General features: G+C 46.4%; 1 protein-coding gene across 1 annotated transcript in view; it reads left to right on the top strand.

Moving 5' to 3' along the window:
* The first annotated feature begins 5,036 nt into the window (after positions 1 to 5,036).
* Positions 5,037 to 13,734, top strand: part of TMEM59L (transmembrane protein 59 like) — a 39,337-nt gene continuing 30,639 nt past the window's right edge. Inside the window, exon 1 of the mRNA XM_063290833.1 lies at positions 5,037 to 5,316. Coding sequence (XP_063146903.1) covers positions 5,101 to 5,316 — 216 coding nt within the window. The 5' untranslated portion in view covers positions 5,037 to 5,100. The remainder of the gene's footprint in view (positions 5,317 to 13,734) is intronic.

Genomic DNA, 13,734 nt, shown 5'->3' with positions numbered 1-13,734 from the left:
GCTGGGGGCCCAAATGGGAATGCTGAGGCACCCCGCTGGCTTCTGCTTTGTGGTGTGGAGATTTTTGGCATATTGAACAGATGTTGATGATCGGGTGCCGAGTCCCAAGCATTCCTGGGTGATTATGCCACACAAGATCCTCGGGCCACCCCCAAAGACAGATGAGGCTTGCAGAGAATGCCAAGTTGTCATTCTTGTCCGGGGCCAAATGAAAAATGAAGAAGTTGTGATGACTTCATGGTCCAGAAGCTGACACGCCTGGCACCCAGAGTGATACTTGTGACATCACTGATAGTGAATTGGAAGCCATGTCCAGAGCCCTGCAGCACTAGAGGCATTTTGATCAACCAAGCTGAGAAAAGGGTTTGTGCAACAGCAGAGGAACATGAGATGTGTATATGCATGGAACTCTGGAAAGGGAGGCATTGAAGTATTCCAAATATGAAGGTGTGAATGCTCTGTATTTGAACTAATTCTCCTTTCTTTTAAAAATAATTTTTTAAGATTTGGGGACTGGATTCTGTTCCAGTGCCTGGGGGAAGAACCAGGTCTTCAAGGCCTTTCTAAAGTCTGGCAGGGTTTGGGTCATCTGAATTTCAAGGGCAATTCCTGGTTTTCAAGCTATAATGGCTGGGTTTACAAAACATGCAGCACCAAAACAAAACAAGCCACTTTAGCAAATCTAAGCTTAGTTAAAAAAAATTTTAATCTGTTCAATCGTGTCTGATTCTCAGAGACTTGCCTGGACAAACTCCCTGCAGTTTTCTTGGCAAGGTTTTTCAGAAGTGGTTTGCCATTGCTTCCCTCCTAGGGCTGAGAGAGAGTGACTGGCCCAAGGTCACCCAGCTGGCTTTGGGCCTAAGTCAGGACTAGGACTCACAGTCTCCAGGTTTCTAGCCTGGTACCTTCACCACTACACCAAACTGGCTCTCTCTTGTTAACTTTAAGCTTGATTAATGTTTAGCTTTGAGGAATTCTGGGAGTTGAAGTCCACACATCTTAAAGTTGCTGTGGTTGAAAACAACTGGTTTAAAGGTTGAATGAAGATTCTTGAATTCTCTGGAACAGTAGGTTTATGCATACACATCCTAATCTGGCTAAAAAAAATCATTTTGGGAGTATAGCATTCCCGTCTACCTTATCCAGAAAGTAACTACAGGAAGTCCTCATTTAACAATGGCCTTGTTTAGTGACTGTCTGTGGTTACAACAGTGATGAAAAAGTAACTTTGTGACCAATCTTTGCATTTACAACCTTCACAGGTCTGTTAAAGCAAAGGAAAGCTGAAGTAAGATCATAAGCACAGTCGCAGTTTCACTTAGTGACCACTTCGCTTAACCACCAAGTTGCTGGTCCCAATTGCTCTAAATAAGGACTACCAGTAGTATCCTATCATCTTTTGCCCCAGCAGAATACTGATAACACTTTACTAGACCCTTTCCTATTGGCTAGGTAGGCAGAAACAGCTGTGATTGGACCACTGTAGCCAATCAGCATTGTGTTCCATGTTGACCTGCCTTGGCAGTGAATTCTGTGCTGGAGAGGCTTGCTTTTTCAACCCCTCTTTCTCTTCAACTCCATTTCTTGGAGGACTAGATATGCCAAATGAGCCAACTGACCGGATTTAGGTGTTCTATGACACAGATGACTGGGTGGATTTAGTTTAACCTTGCATGTGGCTAGATCTACTGGGGGTTAAATTTTATCCCAGGGGATTAGTGGACCTATTAATCATTTTTCTGTGTTCTTACACCACGCTATCCCCTTCTCCTCCCCATCCACATAGTTAACCATTTTGTAGTAAGTAACAGGGTTTGTATGTGTGAGACAAAGGGGAATGTCTTTGCTAAGATGATACCTCCTGTCTGCACTAGCAGAGGCATCTGCATGTGTGTATGAAAAAGTCAAAATGGCAACCACAATCGTATGACTGAAGCACAACCTTTCAATTGTGCAGTTGTGCAATCTTGCTTTTTGACCGGCGCCCCTGTAAAAAAAAAATTCTACCAGCAGATACATTTTTGGTTAGAACAACTGCTTTTGTTTCCTTCAAATGCAGCTATTTATTTAGATTTGTCTGCTGTCAAGCCCCCAAGCCTTTTTGGCACCTCCTTTTATTTACATTCCATTTTTCTGTTATAAACCATTCAAGGTGGCTCAGAAACCATAAAGCCCAGAGCAAATCGAGAGAAAACTGAAACAGACAAAGAAATGAAAACCTCCCAAATTAACTAAAAACAAACAAGAGGCCCAGCAATCAAATCAAACCCATCCATTGCCCTTAAAAAAATAGAGGAAAAGAAGCAGAAGCGCATTATTCCATGCCAAAAATATAACAACACTGGTGCTTTTTTATTCAGTCAAAAGACTGATCCATAGATTTATTTAGGGGCAATATTGCTTAGCAGTTAGATTATGGACCAAAGGAGTAGACAGCCCAAATCCCAAACCCCAACCTGCTCTCAGTTCTCAGCCTACTCTACTTCACAGGGTTGTTGTGAAGATGAAAGGGGAAAAGGTTGACCATGGGTGCCCGCCTAACCCACAGATTAAGATTAGAACTGTCCTGCCGTCCAACAAATTGTCAGTTAATTGCAGGAATGGCTGATTAATTGCTGAATTAAATACTAAGTGGGCTATATAGCTATTTAACAATAATGGTTGATACGCCTTCATTCTAAAAAGAGACTCTCAAAGCAGCTAACAACCATTATGAAATCACAATAATTAAAACAGCAGCAAATTGGTGGTTGCAATGAAGTTTGTAGAATACACCCACTTTTTTAACCTGGTCCTCTGCTTTCCAGATGTGTTGGAACAACCAAAATTCCCAGGTACTGTGGCCAAATTGGAGAAGGCTGGATTACTCAGCCAGTTAATCAACCCAGATCTATATGATTAATCAACAGAAACAGGGTGACACAGCCTTGATTGTAACAGAAGGTCCAGATAGCTTTGATCTTTCTCATAGTGCCTTTTTAACACACCCTCGATAACCCAAAATATGTTCTCCAGATGTGCCTGAAAAATTGCCTCCAAGATAAAATGACACTTCCAGAAATTATTTGCTTCCTGGACTGCCAACACTTTTCATCTGGGGGGGCTGCAAATGGGGACCCAGCCTCCCTTCCCAATACCCAGCAAGAAGACCATCAAGGAAAAGAGCAAGTTGGAGAGATGTTGGGAGGCTGGCAGCGGAAGAACATTATCTCAAGATATGTCATTAATATATTTATTCTGCACTCAGTGTGACATTGTGTCTAAGGAATTGGACTAGAAGTGGGGAGACCCGGGTTCTAATCCCCGCTCAGTCACAGAAGCTCCCTGGAAGGCTTTGAGTTAGTTACTTTCTGTCTCTCTACCTCTTGAAAGGAGGGTCTTAGTTCTAATGAATAATATTAATAATAGTAAATTTGAAAGGCGCACTTAATATTTTTATAGGAACCAAAGACCCCAGTGGGGGAGGTATGTCTATTTTTTTTTCTGGTTTTTTGACAGAGATTTTGGTGGGTTCCCCTATTCTTTAAGCTCTGAAGTCTGTTTTAGGGGTATGCTGCTGTTTTTGGCTGTATTTATACAGCACATTTAACTGAGTCAAAGTCCTATACAACACAGCAAACTTAATTAGCATTCATCCCAGTTTTTTTGATTTGGTTTTGTTTCGCTTTACTGGTGTGTGTGAGCACTTGCCCATTTGTTGAATTTTTCGTTCAATGCATTGTGTGAAGTCTGCAAAACGAGTTAATTCTGTTGCCAGGTTGAGCGTGTTGAACTTGAATGTGTTGAGTGTGATGAACTTCTCCGCTTTTGCTGTTGTGCATGGCTCCAGAATTAGGGCTGTGTTTGCAAGGCTGAAACTCCAAAACTGCTACAAAGACCATTTTCCAAAAGAAAGCTGGAGCAATGAAGGCAGGAGATTCCCACTGGCAGGAACTTTCACCTCCTCCACCCTCCTGGATCCTCGGAGCTCTCTGTTGATAAAGGCTAAAGCCAGCTGGGTGACCTTGGGCCAGTCCCTCTCTCTCAGCCCTAGGAAGGAGGCAATGGCAAACAGCTTCTGAAAAACCTTGCCAAGAAAACTGCAGGGACTTGTCCAGGCAGTCTCTGAGAATCGAACACGATTGAACGGATTAAAAAAAACTTAAATTAATCAGCTGGAGAAAGAACTGGCCTGTGCCTCCAGAGGGCTCGGCATATCAAGATCAGCAATGCGGAGACAAGGGTGGGCCAATGTGAATCAGTTGTGGGGGCTGCAAAAGTGAAAGCAGGGACTAGGTGGGAGTGCCCCCAGTGTGCGTCCGATCTCAAAAATGGGAAGAAAGCAGCCCGGTCATTGTCAGGGCCAGCTGTCCGACTGGGGTCTGCAGGCTGCTCCAGATGGGTGGCCAAAGTGCCCTTGTCCACGGCCAGCCCTGCCTCCGTGTGTCCGCGCCCATCTCCGCCCCTCTCCCCTCCGCAGACCCCAAAGGCGCCCGCCCGCCTGTCCCCCGCACCTTTCTTTCCAGCGCCTCGCCTCGCCCTGCCCAGCCCACCTCGGTCGTCCGCGCGCGACCTGCCTCTTCCGCGGCTCCCGGCCCGACCTTCCCTGCCAGCCCTTGCCTGCCCTTCCTTGGCGCTCCCCTTCGGTTCGGGCCAGCCGTCTTCGCCTTTTCTTTCCCGGGGCCCGGCAGCTTTCCTTCTTTGCGCCCGCCCCGCTCTCCTCGACGGCCAGCCCTCTTGCCCGGCTCTCCTCTCCCTCCTGCGCCCCCGGCCGCTTTCCCCCGGGGCATCCGCGGGGCATCCCTTCCCTGCAGCTCCTTTGCCTCGCCTCGCCGCCTTGTCCCCCCTCGCTCGCCCGCCCCAGCCCCCGCCGCGCTCCGCCTCGCCAGCCCCGCCGCCGGGCACGGCCGCTGCCCCCCCCCCCGCCGCTCCCAGGCTGCTCCGCTGCTCGCCCGGCGCGCCCCCGACGCCTCTCCGCTCCTCCTGCGCCCGCTTCAGGCTGCCGTCGCCGGCTCGCCCCGCTCCTCCTCCTCCTCCTCCTCCTCCTCTCTGCCGCCGCCGCCTCCCAGCGCAGGAGGCCCGAGCCCCGTCCCCTCTCCAGGACACCCTCCGGCTGGGGCGATGGCAGCGAGCGCCGCGCTCTTGCAGCTGCTGGCCGCGGCGGTGGCCCTCGCGTGCGGGGCCGCGGCCGCTCCTTCCTCAACGTCGCCGCCGCCGCCGCCGCCTTCCGAGGACGCCGATCCCTTCGCCGCCCAGCTGGGCGACATCTCCGCTTGCCGAGCCCGGTGCGCCCAGAGCCTCCGGCAGAGCCCCGCCGCAGCCCCCGCCGCCGCCAAGGTAGCCATTGCAGCGGGGACGGGGTGGAGAGAGACTCGGGAGGGGGGCTTTTGTAAATTAAATTAAAAAAGCCAAACAGCCGAATAATGGGAGAGATCACCATCCCATCGGCCCCCCACCCCGGGGGAAATCTGCCCCCGCCCCAGCTGTTTTCCTTCGCTTCCAAGTGAAAAATGATTTTTTTTTTCGGCATCCACATTTCTAGATCGGTATTTCTAGTTCCAGCATCCATATTTCTGGGATCTGCCTATCTGCAGCTACCTGTCTCTGTGGCTGGGCGATGCACAAGAGAATGCAAGGGAAAAACCTCAGCTGCATTCTAACGAGGAAGCTCTGTGCGAGGCGGGGGTGCGGGGAGCGCAGCTCCGGGCTATCTTTTCCTTTCAGCCGTAGAAAGTGGGACGGATGAGTGCGACCATTTTCCCCAAGCTTAGAAAAGAGAGCCAGCCCGTGTGTAGATTTGCAAAAATTGGGATTTTGAAAAAAAAACAAAACCACATTTTCCTTTATAATTTTGAATAGTTATTTCACCGAGTTGTTTTGAATAGTTATTTTACCGAGAGTATAATTCTGCTGCCTGTTTTTATTCTAGCCTGCTTTTTTTGCATAAACCTAATTTAGCTTATCCTCTGCCTCTTGGCACCTCCCCCCCCTTGGTGGACACCTATGTTATACAGTAAAAAGAAATTCTGCATTGCTACAGTTGAATTCAGTCTTTTGTGAATGCCGCTCAGCATCAGAACTCTACTCTGCGGGTGCTTGACTTTGCAATTCCGTGCCCACTTACCTGGGAGTAAATCCTATTGAACCTGCTGTATTGCACTTCAAAACGGTGCCGTGCATCTTACTTGGAAGCAATTATAAACTGCATTCAGCACAGTTTACTCTCACGTAAAGCAGGGCTGAGCTTTTGTGCTTTTCAGTACTTATTTCTGCAGTGAAATAAAAATTGCAAAAGCAGTCCTCAGTGCCAACATTCAAATGAAGTTTGTTACAGGGTAGAGGGTCTTAAATCACAGTTTATCCACTGCAGTAGATATGAAGGGATTTCCCCTCTCTCTGTCTCTTGCCAAAACGCATCCATCATGGCTCAAATAATGCTACCTTATCCCAGTGTTTCTCAACCTTGGCCACTTTAAGATGTCTGGACTTCAACTCCCAGAATTCCCCAGGCAGCCTTGGCTGGCTAGGGAGTTCTGGGAGTTGAAGTCCAGACATCTTAAAGTGGCCAAGGTTGAGAAACACTGGGTTATCCTGAAGGAATTCATAATCTGAGATGCTAAGGTCCTGGAGCATGCTACATTTGTTTTTCCTTTTTTCAAAAAAGAACTTTATTAATTTTCAGAGTGTAGTTAAAATACAAGATGGAGAATATAGAAAAGATGGAGTACAGAAGAAAAAAGAAAAAACTATAAAAGTGCGGAACAGAGAGAGAACAGAAACAGAAAGTGACTTCCAACCTTCTCCAATACAGATATGAATGCATTTACAAATATAATCTCTTACCGTTAGTTAAACCTTAGTAACATTGTTTCTATCAAATCAAACCATTTAATCATCAAAACCCAAAATCAAAACTTCATTTCTTTCTGACACAAGCATAGTCTAAAAGTGGTTGCCAAATAGAGACAAATCCAGACACGGTATTTTCTCTTATCAGCGCTGTTAACTTGGCCATTTGGGCCAGCTCCATCAATTTAATCACCCAGTCCTCCACTGTAGGAATTTGTGGATCTTTCCATGTAAAAGTCTTGCTGCTGTAATCAGGTATAAAAGCAAAGTCCCGTGTTGTTTCTCGAGCTGCTTCTCCATCACTCCCAAGAGAAACAGTTCTGATTTTTTTATAAGTCTACTTTAAGGATCTTTTGAATATTAACACATATTTGATCCCAGAATTTTTTGGCCTTCTCACAAGTCCACCAAAGATGATAAAAAGTTCCTTCACCAAGAGAACATTTCCAACGAACATTCGTTACTCCATTATACATTTTTGACAACTTATCAGGAGTTAAATACCAACAATACATCATTTTATAAAAATTCTCTTCTGGGTTATAATTCAAATTAAATTTCAAATCTTTGTTCCACATGTTCTCCTATTGCCCCAGCATAATACTATATTCCTTTTTTTTAATGGTCGGCGTACCTTGTTGGAGAGATCAAAAAGCCCATCTGATACGGTTCAAATTCCAAAGTGGTGGTGTCCAAATTCTGGTACCTGTTTGGAAGCTTCTAGGTCAGGCAGCATGGAGAAAATTATTTTTTTCCTGACCTGCCCCAGATTTATTTATTTCATTTACTGCCCCTGCTTTTATGCCACTGAAATCATCATGACTCTAAGCAGCTCCCAAGCCAGAGTAACAGTACAATAACTTGAATACTGTGTCAAAAATTCAATAACGGAAACCAATCATCATTGTCAAACTTATCCCAGCAATTTTTTTTTAAAAAAATCTGGAAAAAAATGCTACCACATATCAGAAATCATGAGTAGTAAGAGGTACAGGTAGTCCTTGCTTAACAACTATTTGTTTAGTGACGGTTTCCTTGTAACATAGTGAAGATGACAAAACTGAATGTACTCTAGTCAGGAGATCAATAAGATTATCTGGCTGCCTAGTATATGATAGACCATTTAGCCACTCTCAAAAGTGGAGCCCTTGGTGCTCTCTGAGCCTGGTTGTTTTCCTGCAGACATTTCATTGCCAGACTAGGCAACTTCTTCAGTGCGAAGAGGGAGGGGGCCTTGCTCTCAGTTTATATACCGTGGCTTGCCCTGCTTGTGTTGGTAGGGGTGTTGAAGGGGCGTTGAACAACACCCCCACCAACACAAGCAGGGCAAGCCACGGTATATAAACTGAGAGCAAGGCCCACTCCCTCTTCGCACTGAAGATGTTGCCTAGTCTGGCAATGAAACGTCTGCAAGAAAACAACGAGGCTCAGAGAGCACCAAGGACTCCACAGTTCAACCCTGAGCTACAAATATTCACTTCGATTGGTATTCCCAAAAGTCTTAGGAGGCCCAGGGGACACCACGTGGAGGCGGTCTATCAATTGTCCCCCAATCAACTTTGCAATCAACTTTGCTGATTACCTGATGGCAACTGATGCTGCAAAAGACTATAATTGTAATCTTCATGTTTGTTTTTAGTTATAATTGCCCTATGACCAATGTACATTTCCTATATACCTTTTTATATTCCCATTTTTAAAAATATAATATATTTGTAATATGTATGATGTGCTGCCATACGATAAATAAATAAGTAAGTGATGGTTTGGACTTACGATGGTGCTGAAAAAACTGACTTACAACCAGTCCTCACACTTAGGACCGTCGTGATGTCCCTGTGGTCACATGATCACAATTTGAGCACGGCAACTGGCTCACATTTATGATCATCGCAATGTCATGTGGTCACATGATAGCCATTTTCGACTTTCCTGGCTGGCTTCTGGCAAGCAAAATCAGTGAACCATGTGATTCACTTAATGACCATGTGGTCCACTTAACTCCCACAGTGATTCGCTTAATGGCCACTGCAAAAACTTTTGTAAAATTGGGCCAGATTTGCTTAATGACCACTTCGCTTGGCAACCAAAATTCTGGTCCCAATTGTGATCATTAAGCAAGGACTACTTGTACACATCCAGGGATCTCTGACTACTCACACCTCAGGCCCTGAATGCATCTTGAAGAAGCAATATTTTCAGGTGTTTTCTGAATATTAGAAGTGAGGGCACAGATCCTATATTTGTCAGGAGGGCGTTGCACAGGAGGGAGCAACTCGCTGCTGAATCCTGTCCCATTGCACCTTGTGAGAGCTGAGGACTCTTAAGAAAAACTCTCTGCAGGCATGACTTGGGTGGAAAGATTCTGTTTGGAGTAAGTGGTCTCATAAACAACCAGCCCCCCAACTATGTAGGACTTTAAAGGTTATTGTAACCAGCACCTTGAATTGCACCTGAAACACACCAGAAACGAATGCAGCTCATGAGTGCTGGTGTTGTAGGAAAATATTGGTTTCTCTGTATTAGTACACATTTTGCACCAGTTGCAGCTTCCAGATTCAAGGGCAGTCCCATGGAGAACATATTGCAGTAGTCCATACATGAGGTGACAAGGTCATGAGTGAATGTTGCCAGTGCCTCCTTTTCCAGGAAAAATAGCAATTGGTACACCAGAAAGGCTTCCTTGGCCACAGCTTCCATTTGCTATTCCAGGAGGAGCAGAGAGTCCCAGAGCACCCTCAACTTATGCACTAGCACCCGCCATCTGAAGCTAAAGCTGAAGAGTCCTGGAATTAGTTGGCTTCTGATCCCACAGCAACTCCATCTTGCTGAGATTAAGTTTATTTATTTATCGTATTTTTATCACATCATATTTTTATCATCAAGTTATCCCCTCTTTCTCCCCATCCAGTTCCTTACAGCCTCCAGACACCAGGTCATGACTTCTACCACAGCTCCTGGATGGTTTGGGGCTGAGATGGGCATCTGGGTATCATCAGTGTCCTGATGATCCAAACCCCACACCATCAGATAACCTGTCCCAGTAGCTTCATGTAGATATTAAATAAGAGAGGGGAGAGGATCAAGCCTTTTGCCCCAAATATCTGACAGTCAGAGATATACTGCCCTTAAAGATAGCATCTCTTTTGTTAGATACTGCTGGGAATAGGCATGTCATAAAACATCTCCTGCCTTGCAGGTCCAACCCAGAGCAAGGGGGTTGACATGCAGGAGGGACCAGTTATTCTTGCAATAGCATCAGATATCAATTCAATCTGATTTAAGGGCATGTGGCAGAATGGAATCTTCCACCAGATTGAAATCTTCAGGCTGGTTATTTTATTTATTTATTTTTCAGATTTCTATCGCCGCCCATCTCTCCCAAAAAGGGGACTCTGGTTATGAGTTTGTGCAGTAGGCTCACCTGTGGGGCACCTATAGCTCCATCGTACAAGAGATGTACATATTTAGGAGATGGGCGGTGATAAATTTGATTAATAAATATTGTGGGGTATGTTGCAGACCTCCAACATCTGTTGCTGATTTCATTCTACCTTGTGGTCAGGCTGGTCCTACCTTCAAATACTCTTCCAACTTCATGGAGGTCCACATAATATATTGGTTAAAACCTAGCAATTGCATTCATACAACATGCAAGACTTGCTTAGTTTTCAAGCTTGGTTAGTTTTTTGCGGGCTAAGAGTGTGGTGCGCACCCAGTGCATTTGATCAGTTTGTGATCAGTGTGTTGTACAAATCAGAAACTGGATTAATTCAATAAAATATTTAAGAGGGCTAATGGGAATGCAAACTTGAATTCTGTCCTGGGAAACTTGCCGGATCAGACCAGAGTCAGCGTGGTGCTTTCCCAGCCTGACTGCCCTCAAGATGTAAAGGCGCCTACTCCCAGAATTCTTATCACTTGCTGGGAATTCTGGGAATTGAAGTTCATCCGTCTGGAAGGTACCTCCGTTACTTAGGAATGGCTGGTGAAGCGGTTGGGATGTTCAACCACTACCAAATCAGCTTCAAATCCTCACTCAGCTGTGGGAGCTCTCTGAGTCAGATTGGACCAGCCTCTCTCAGCCCAACCTACCTTACAGGGTTGTTGTTGATGTCATTGTAGAACTGAGAGAGGAGTGTTGTGTACAGTACACCAATTTGGGATCTAGGTGAAAGTGAAAAATAACAAAAATTTAGCATTGCATTTCTAATAGCTGCTAACCAGATACTTCTGGGAACTCTCCAGCAGAGGATTATCCCCAATCGTGTGATTAAAGCCTCACACCTTTTTTACACATGTTGCACAGCAACAGGGCTTTGATGTCCTGGCCACTTTCTTTTTTGACCCCCCCCCCCCCCAGTAGTCCTCCTGCATGTTTATCTGGGTCAGTGGGGGGGAAGGGTGCTGTATGAGTAAGCTAACCCAGTCAGTACTGTGGCAAGGAGAGGAACAGTTTTAACACAGTTGAAATGGTGCTGGGAGAATTTTGAGCCAAACTATCTGACTGACTCTGGGCCCAAGCCCCGCCCAGTCAGTCCTCCAAGGAATAGAGATACAGGTGCAGAGCGGCTGAAAAAGCAAAGCATTTCAGAAATCATAGTCAAGTCTGGCAGCTTCAAGAGAGAGTCCTGTTCCCATGATCCAAGGAATCTGGTCAACATGCAACTAGGGAAGGCTGGATCTATGATGCATCTTTTTAGTCTTCCCATTTGCTCCATAATTGGGCAGCCCTCACTTCCTGCTCTGCTTCTCTTGTTTTTCCCAAGCAAAAGCAAAAAAAAACCCCCTGCTGTCATGAGTACTGATGGCGAGCAGGAGGGGGCCTCGATCCAGGGTGGAAAACGCATGCATAGTACTGAGGAATTAAGCAGCCATTCAAAGAGACACAGATCAGACCCGCCTTAGCCTTTGGGGTTTATCTGTCTGGGTTTTCCCACGCTTCTTCAGTTTGTTAGGATTCTGTCTTATGTAGCAGTAATAAACACTAGAGACCTACTCCTCATCTCAGCGTGATTCCTGACTGCTAGGACACCTACCAACTCCAAGATTCATATAAGTTCTGAATCGAGGAAGGGTGGAGGGATTGTACCTCCTACACATTTCTGCCACTTTTTACTCCTGCCCCCCCCCCCCGCCCCTGAATTCAGGGCTTGGTGATGAAACCAGAAGCATCCATAGAGATAGACTGTTAGAGAGGTCCTGGTTTCTTTTGCAGGGCCTCTCTAGCATTTTCATCTCACAGTCAGCTGTTCACACAGAGTAGCTGGCAGGGTGGGCTGGGCTGAGAACTTAACTTGGTGCCTATTTAAGCTAAATGCCAGTTTATTGGAGGAAACAAGCAGGGAATGGCAACTACTGACCCAGTTGATACTTTAATTTATTACGGTCTTAGGCCAGTACAAAGATAGTGGTCTGTAAAATATACATAGTCTTTCTTGAAATGATAACAACATAGGATAAAATAGGAGGATAAAAACTAAAATAAAATAAAGATTTATTTATTTATTTTTCACATTTCCATTACCGCCCATCTCCCCCCAAAACGGGGACTCTGGGTGGTTTACAAAAAAATTCTCCTTAAAACTTCAACATCATAAAATCACCAAATCAACACCTACAATACTAAAATAATAAATAAATATAAATATGGAATCCAAGTGGGAAATTTCCATTTGGTAGGGAGAACTCTACGTCAAAAGCCACCCCCAGGAAGAGCTGTTGTCCTTCCCATCCCAGGTGAGGCGGCAGAACCAGGTCTTCAAACCCTTCGGGAGTAAAGGGGTCTGCCTCACCTCGGGGGGTAGAATGTTCCAAAGGGCGGACGCCGCTGCAGAGAAGGCCCACCTCCTGGACCCTGCCAAATGGAGTTCTCTTACAGACGGGGTCCATAACATGCCTTCTCTGTATGATTGGGTGGGGTAGGTCGATGTTATGGGGATGAGACGGTCCCTCAGGTAGCCTGGCCCCATGCCATGTAGGGCTTTAAAGGTGACAGCCAACACCTTGAATTGGACCCAGAAGCAAACTGGAACCCATTGCAGCTCGTACAGTAAAGGTGTTACACGTGCTGATCTTGGGGCACTCGTCATTGTTTGCGCAGCCGCATTTTGGACCAACTGAAGCTTCCGGATACTCTTCAAAGGTAGCCCCATGTAGAGCGCATTGCAATAGTCTATATGGGAGATGACCAGGGCATGAGTGACTGTGCGGAGGGCCTCTCAATCCAGGAAAGGGCGTAACTGGTGCACAACACAAAGTTGCGCAAGGACCCTTCTGGCCACAACTGCCACCTGCTCATCGAGCAGGAGTCGTGAGTCCAGGAGGACCCCCAAGTTACACACCGGGTCTGAATGGGGCAGTGCCACCCCATCCAGAACTAAAGATGTCAACTTCCCAGATACCGAGGAGCCGTCAATCCACAGCCACTCCATCTTACCAGGGTTCAGTTGAAGCCTGTTGTTCCCCATCCAGACCCCCACAGCCCCCAGGCACTGAGAGGGGGCAGCCACCGCATCACTTACTTCACCCGGGATGGAGATATATATCTAAGTATCATCAGGATACTGATGGTACCTCATCCCATGGTGACGGATGATCTCACCCAGCGGTTTCATGTAGATGTTAAATAGGAGAGGAGAGAGAACCCAACCCTGCGGCACCCCACACAGCAGGGGTCGAGGGTCGGATCTCTCATCTCCTATTTCCACTGACTGGGACCGACCCTGGAGGAAGGAGGTGAACCAGCGGAAAACCACACCGCCCACCCCCAATTCCCTGAGCCGTCCCAGAAGGATACCATGGTCAATGGTATCGAAAGCCGCTGAGAGGTCCAAACGAGCCAGGATGGATGCACTGCCACCATCCCGCTCCTGCCAGAGATCATCCATAAGGGCAACCAATGCA

Source organism: Candoia aspera, chromosome 1, assembly GCF_035149785.1.
Source record: "Candoia aspera isolate rCanAsp1 chromosome 1, rCanAsp1.hap2, whole genome shotgun sequence".
NCBI classification, from domain to species: domain Eukaryota; kingdom Metazoa; phylum Chordata; class Lepidosauria; order Squamata; family Boidae; genus Candoia; species Candoia aspera.
Note: the sequence above shows the minus strand (reverse complement) of the source record. Positions and strands in the feature narration are given on the sequence as shown.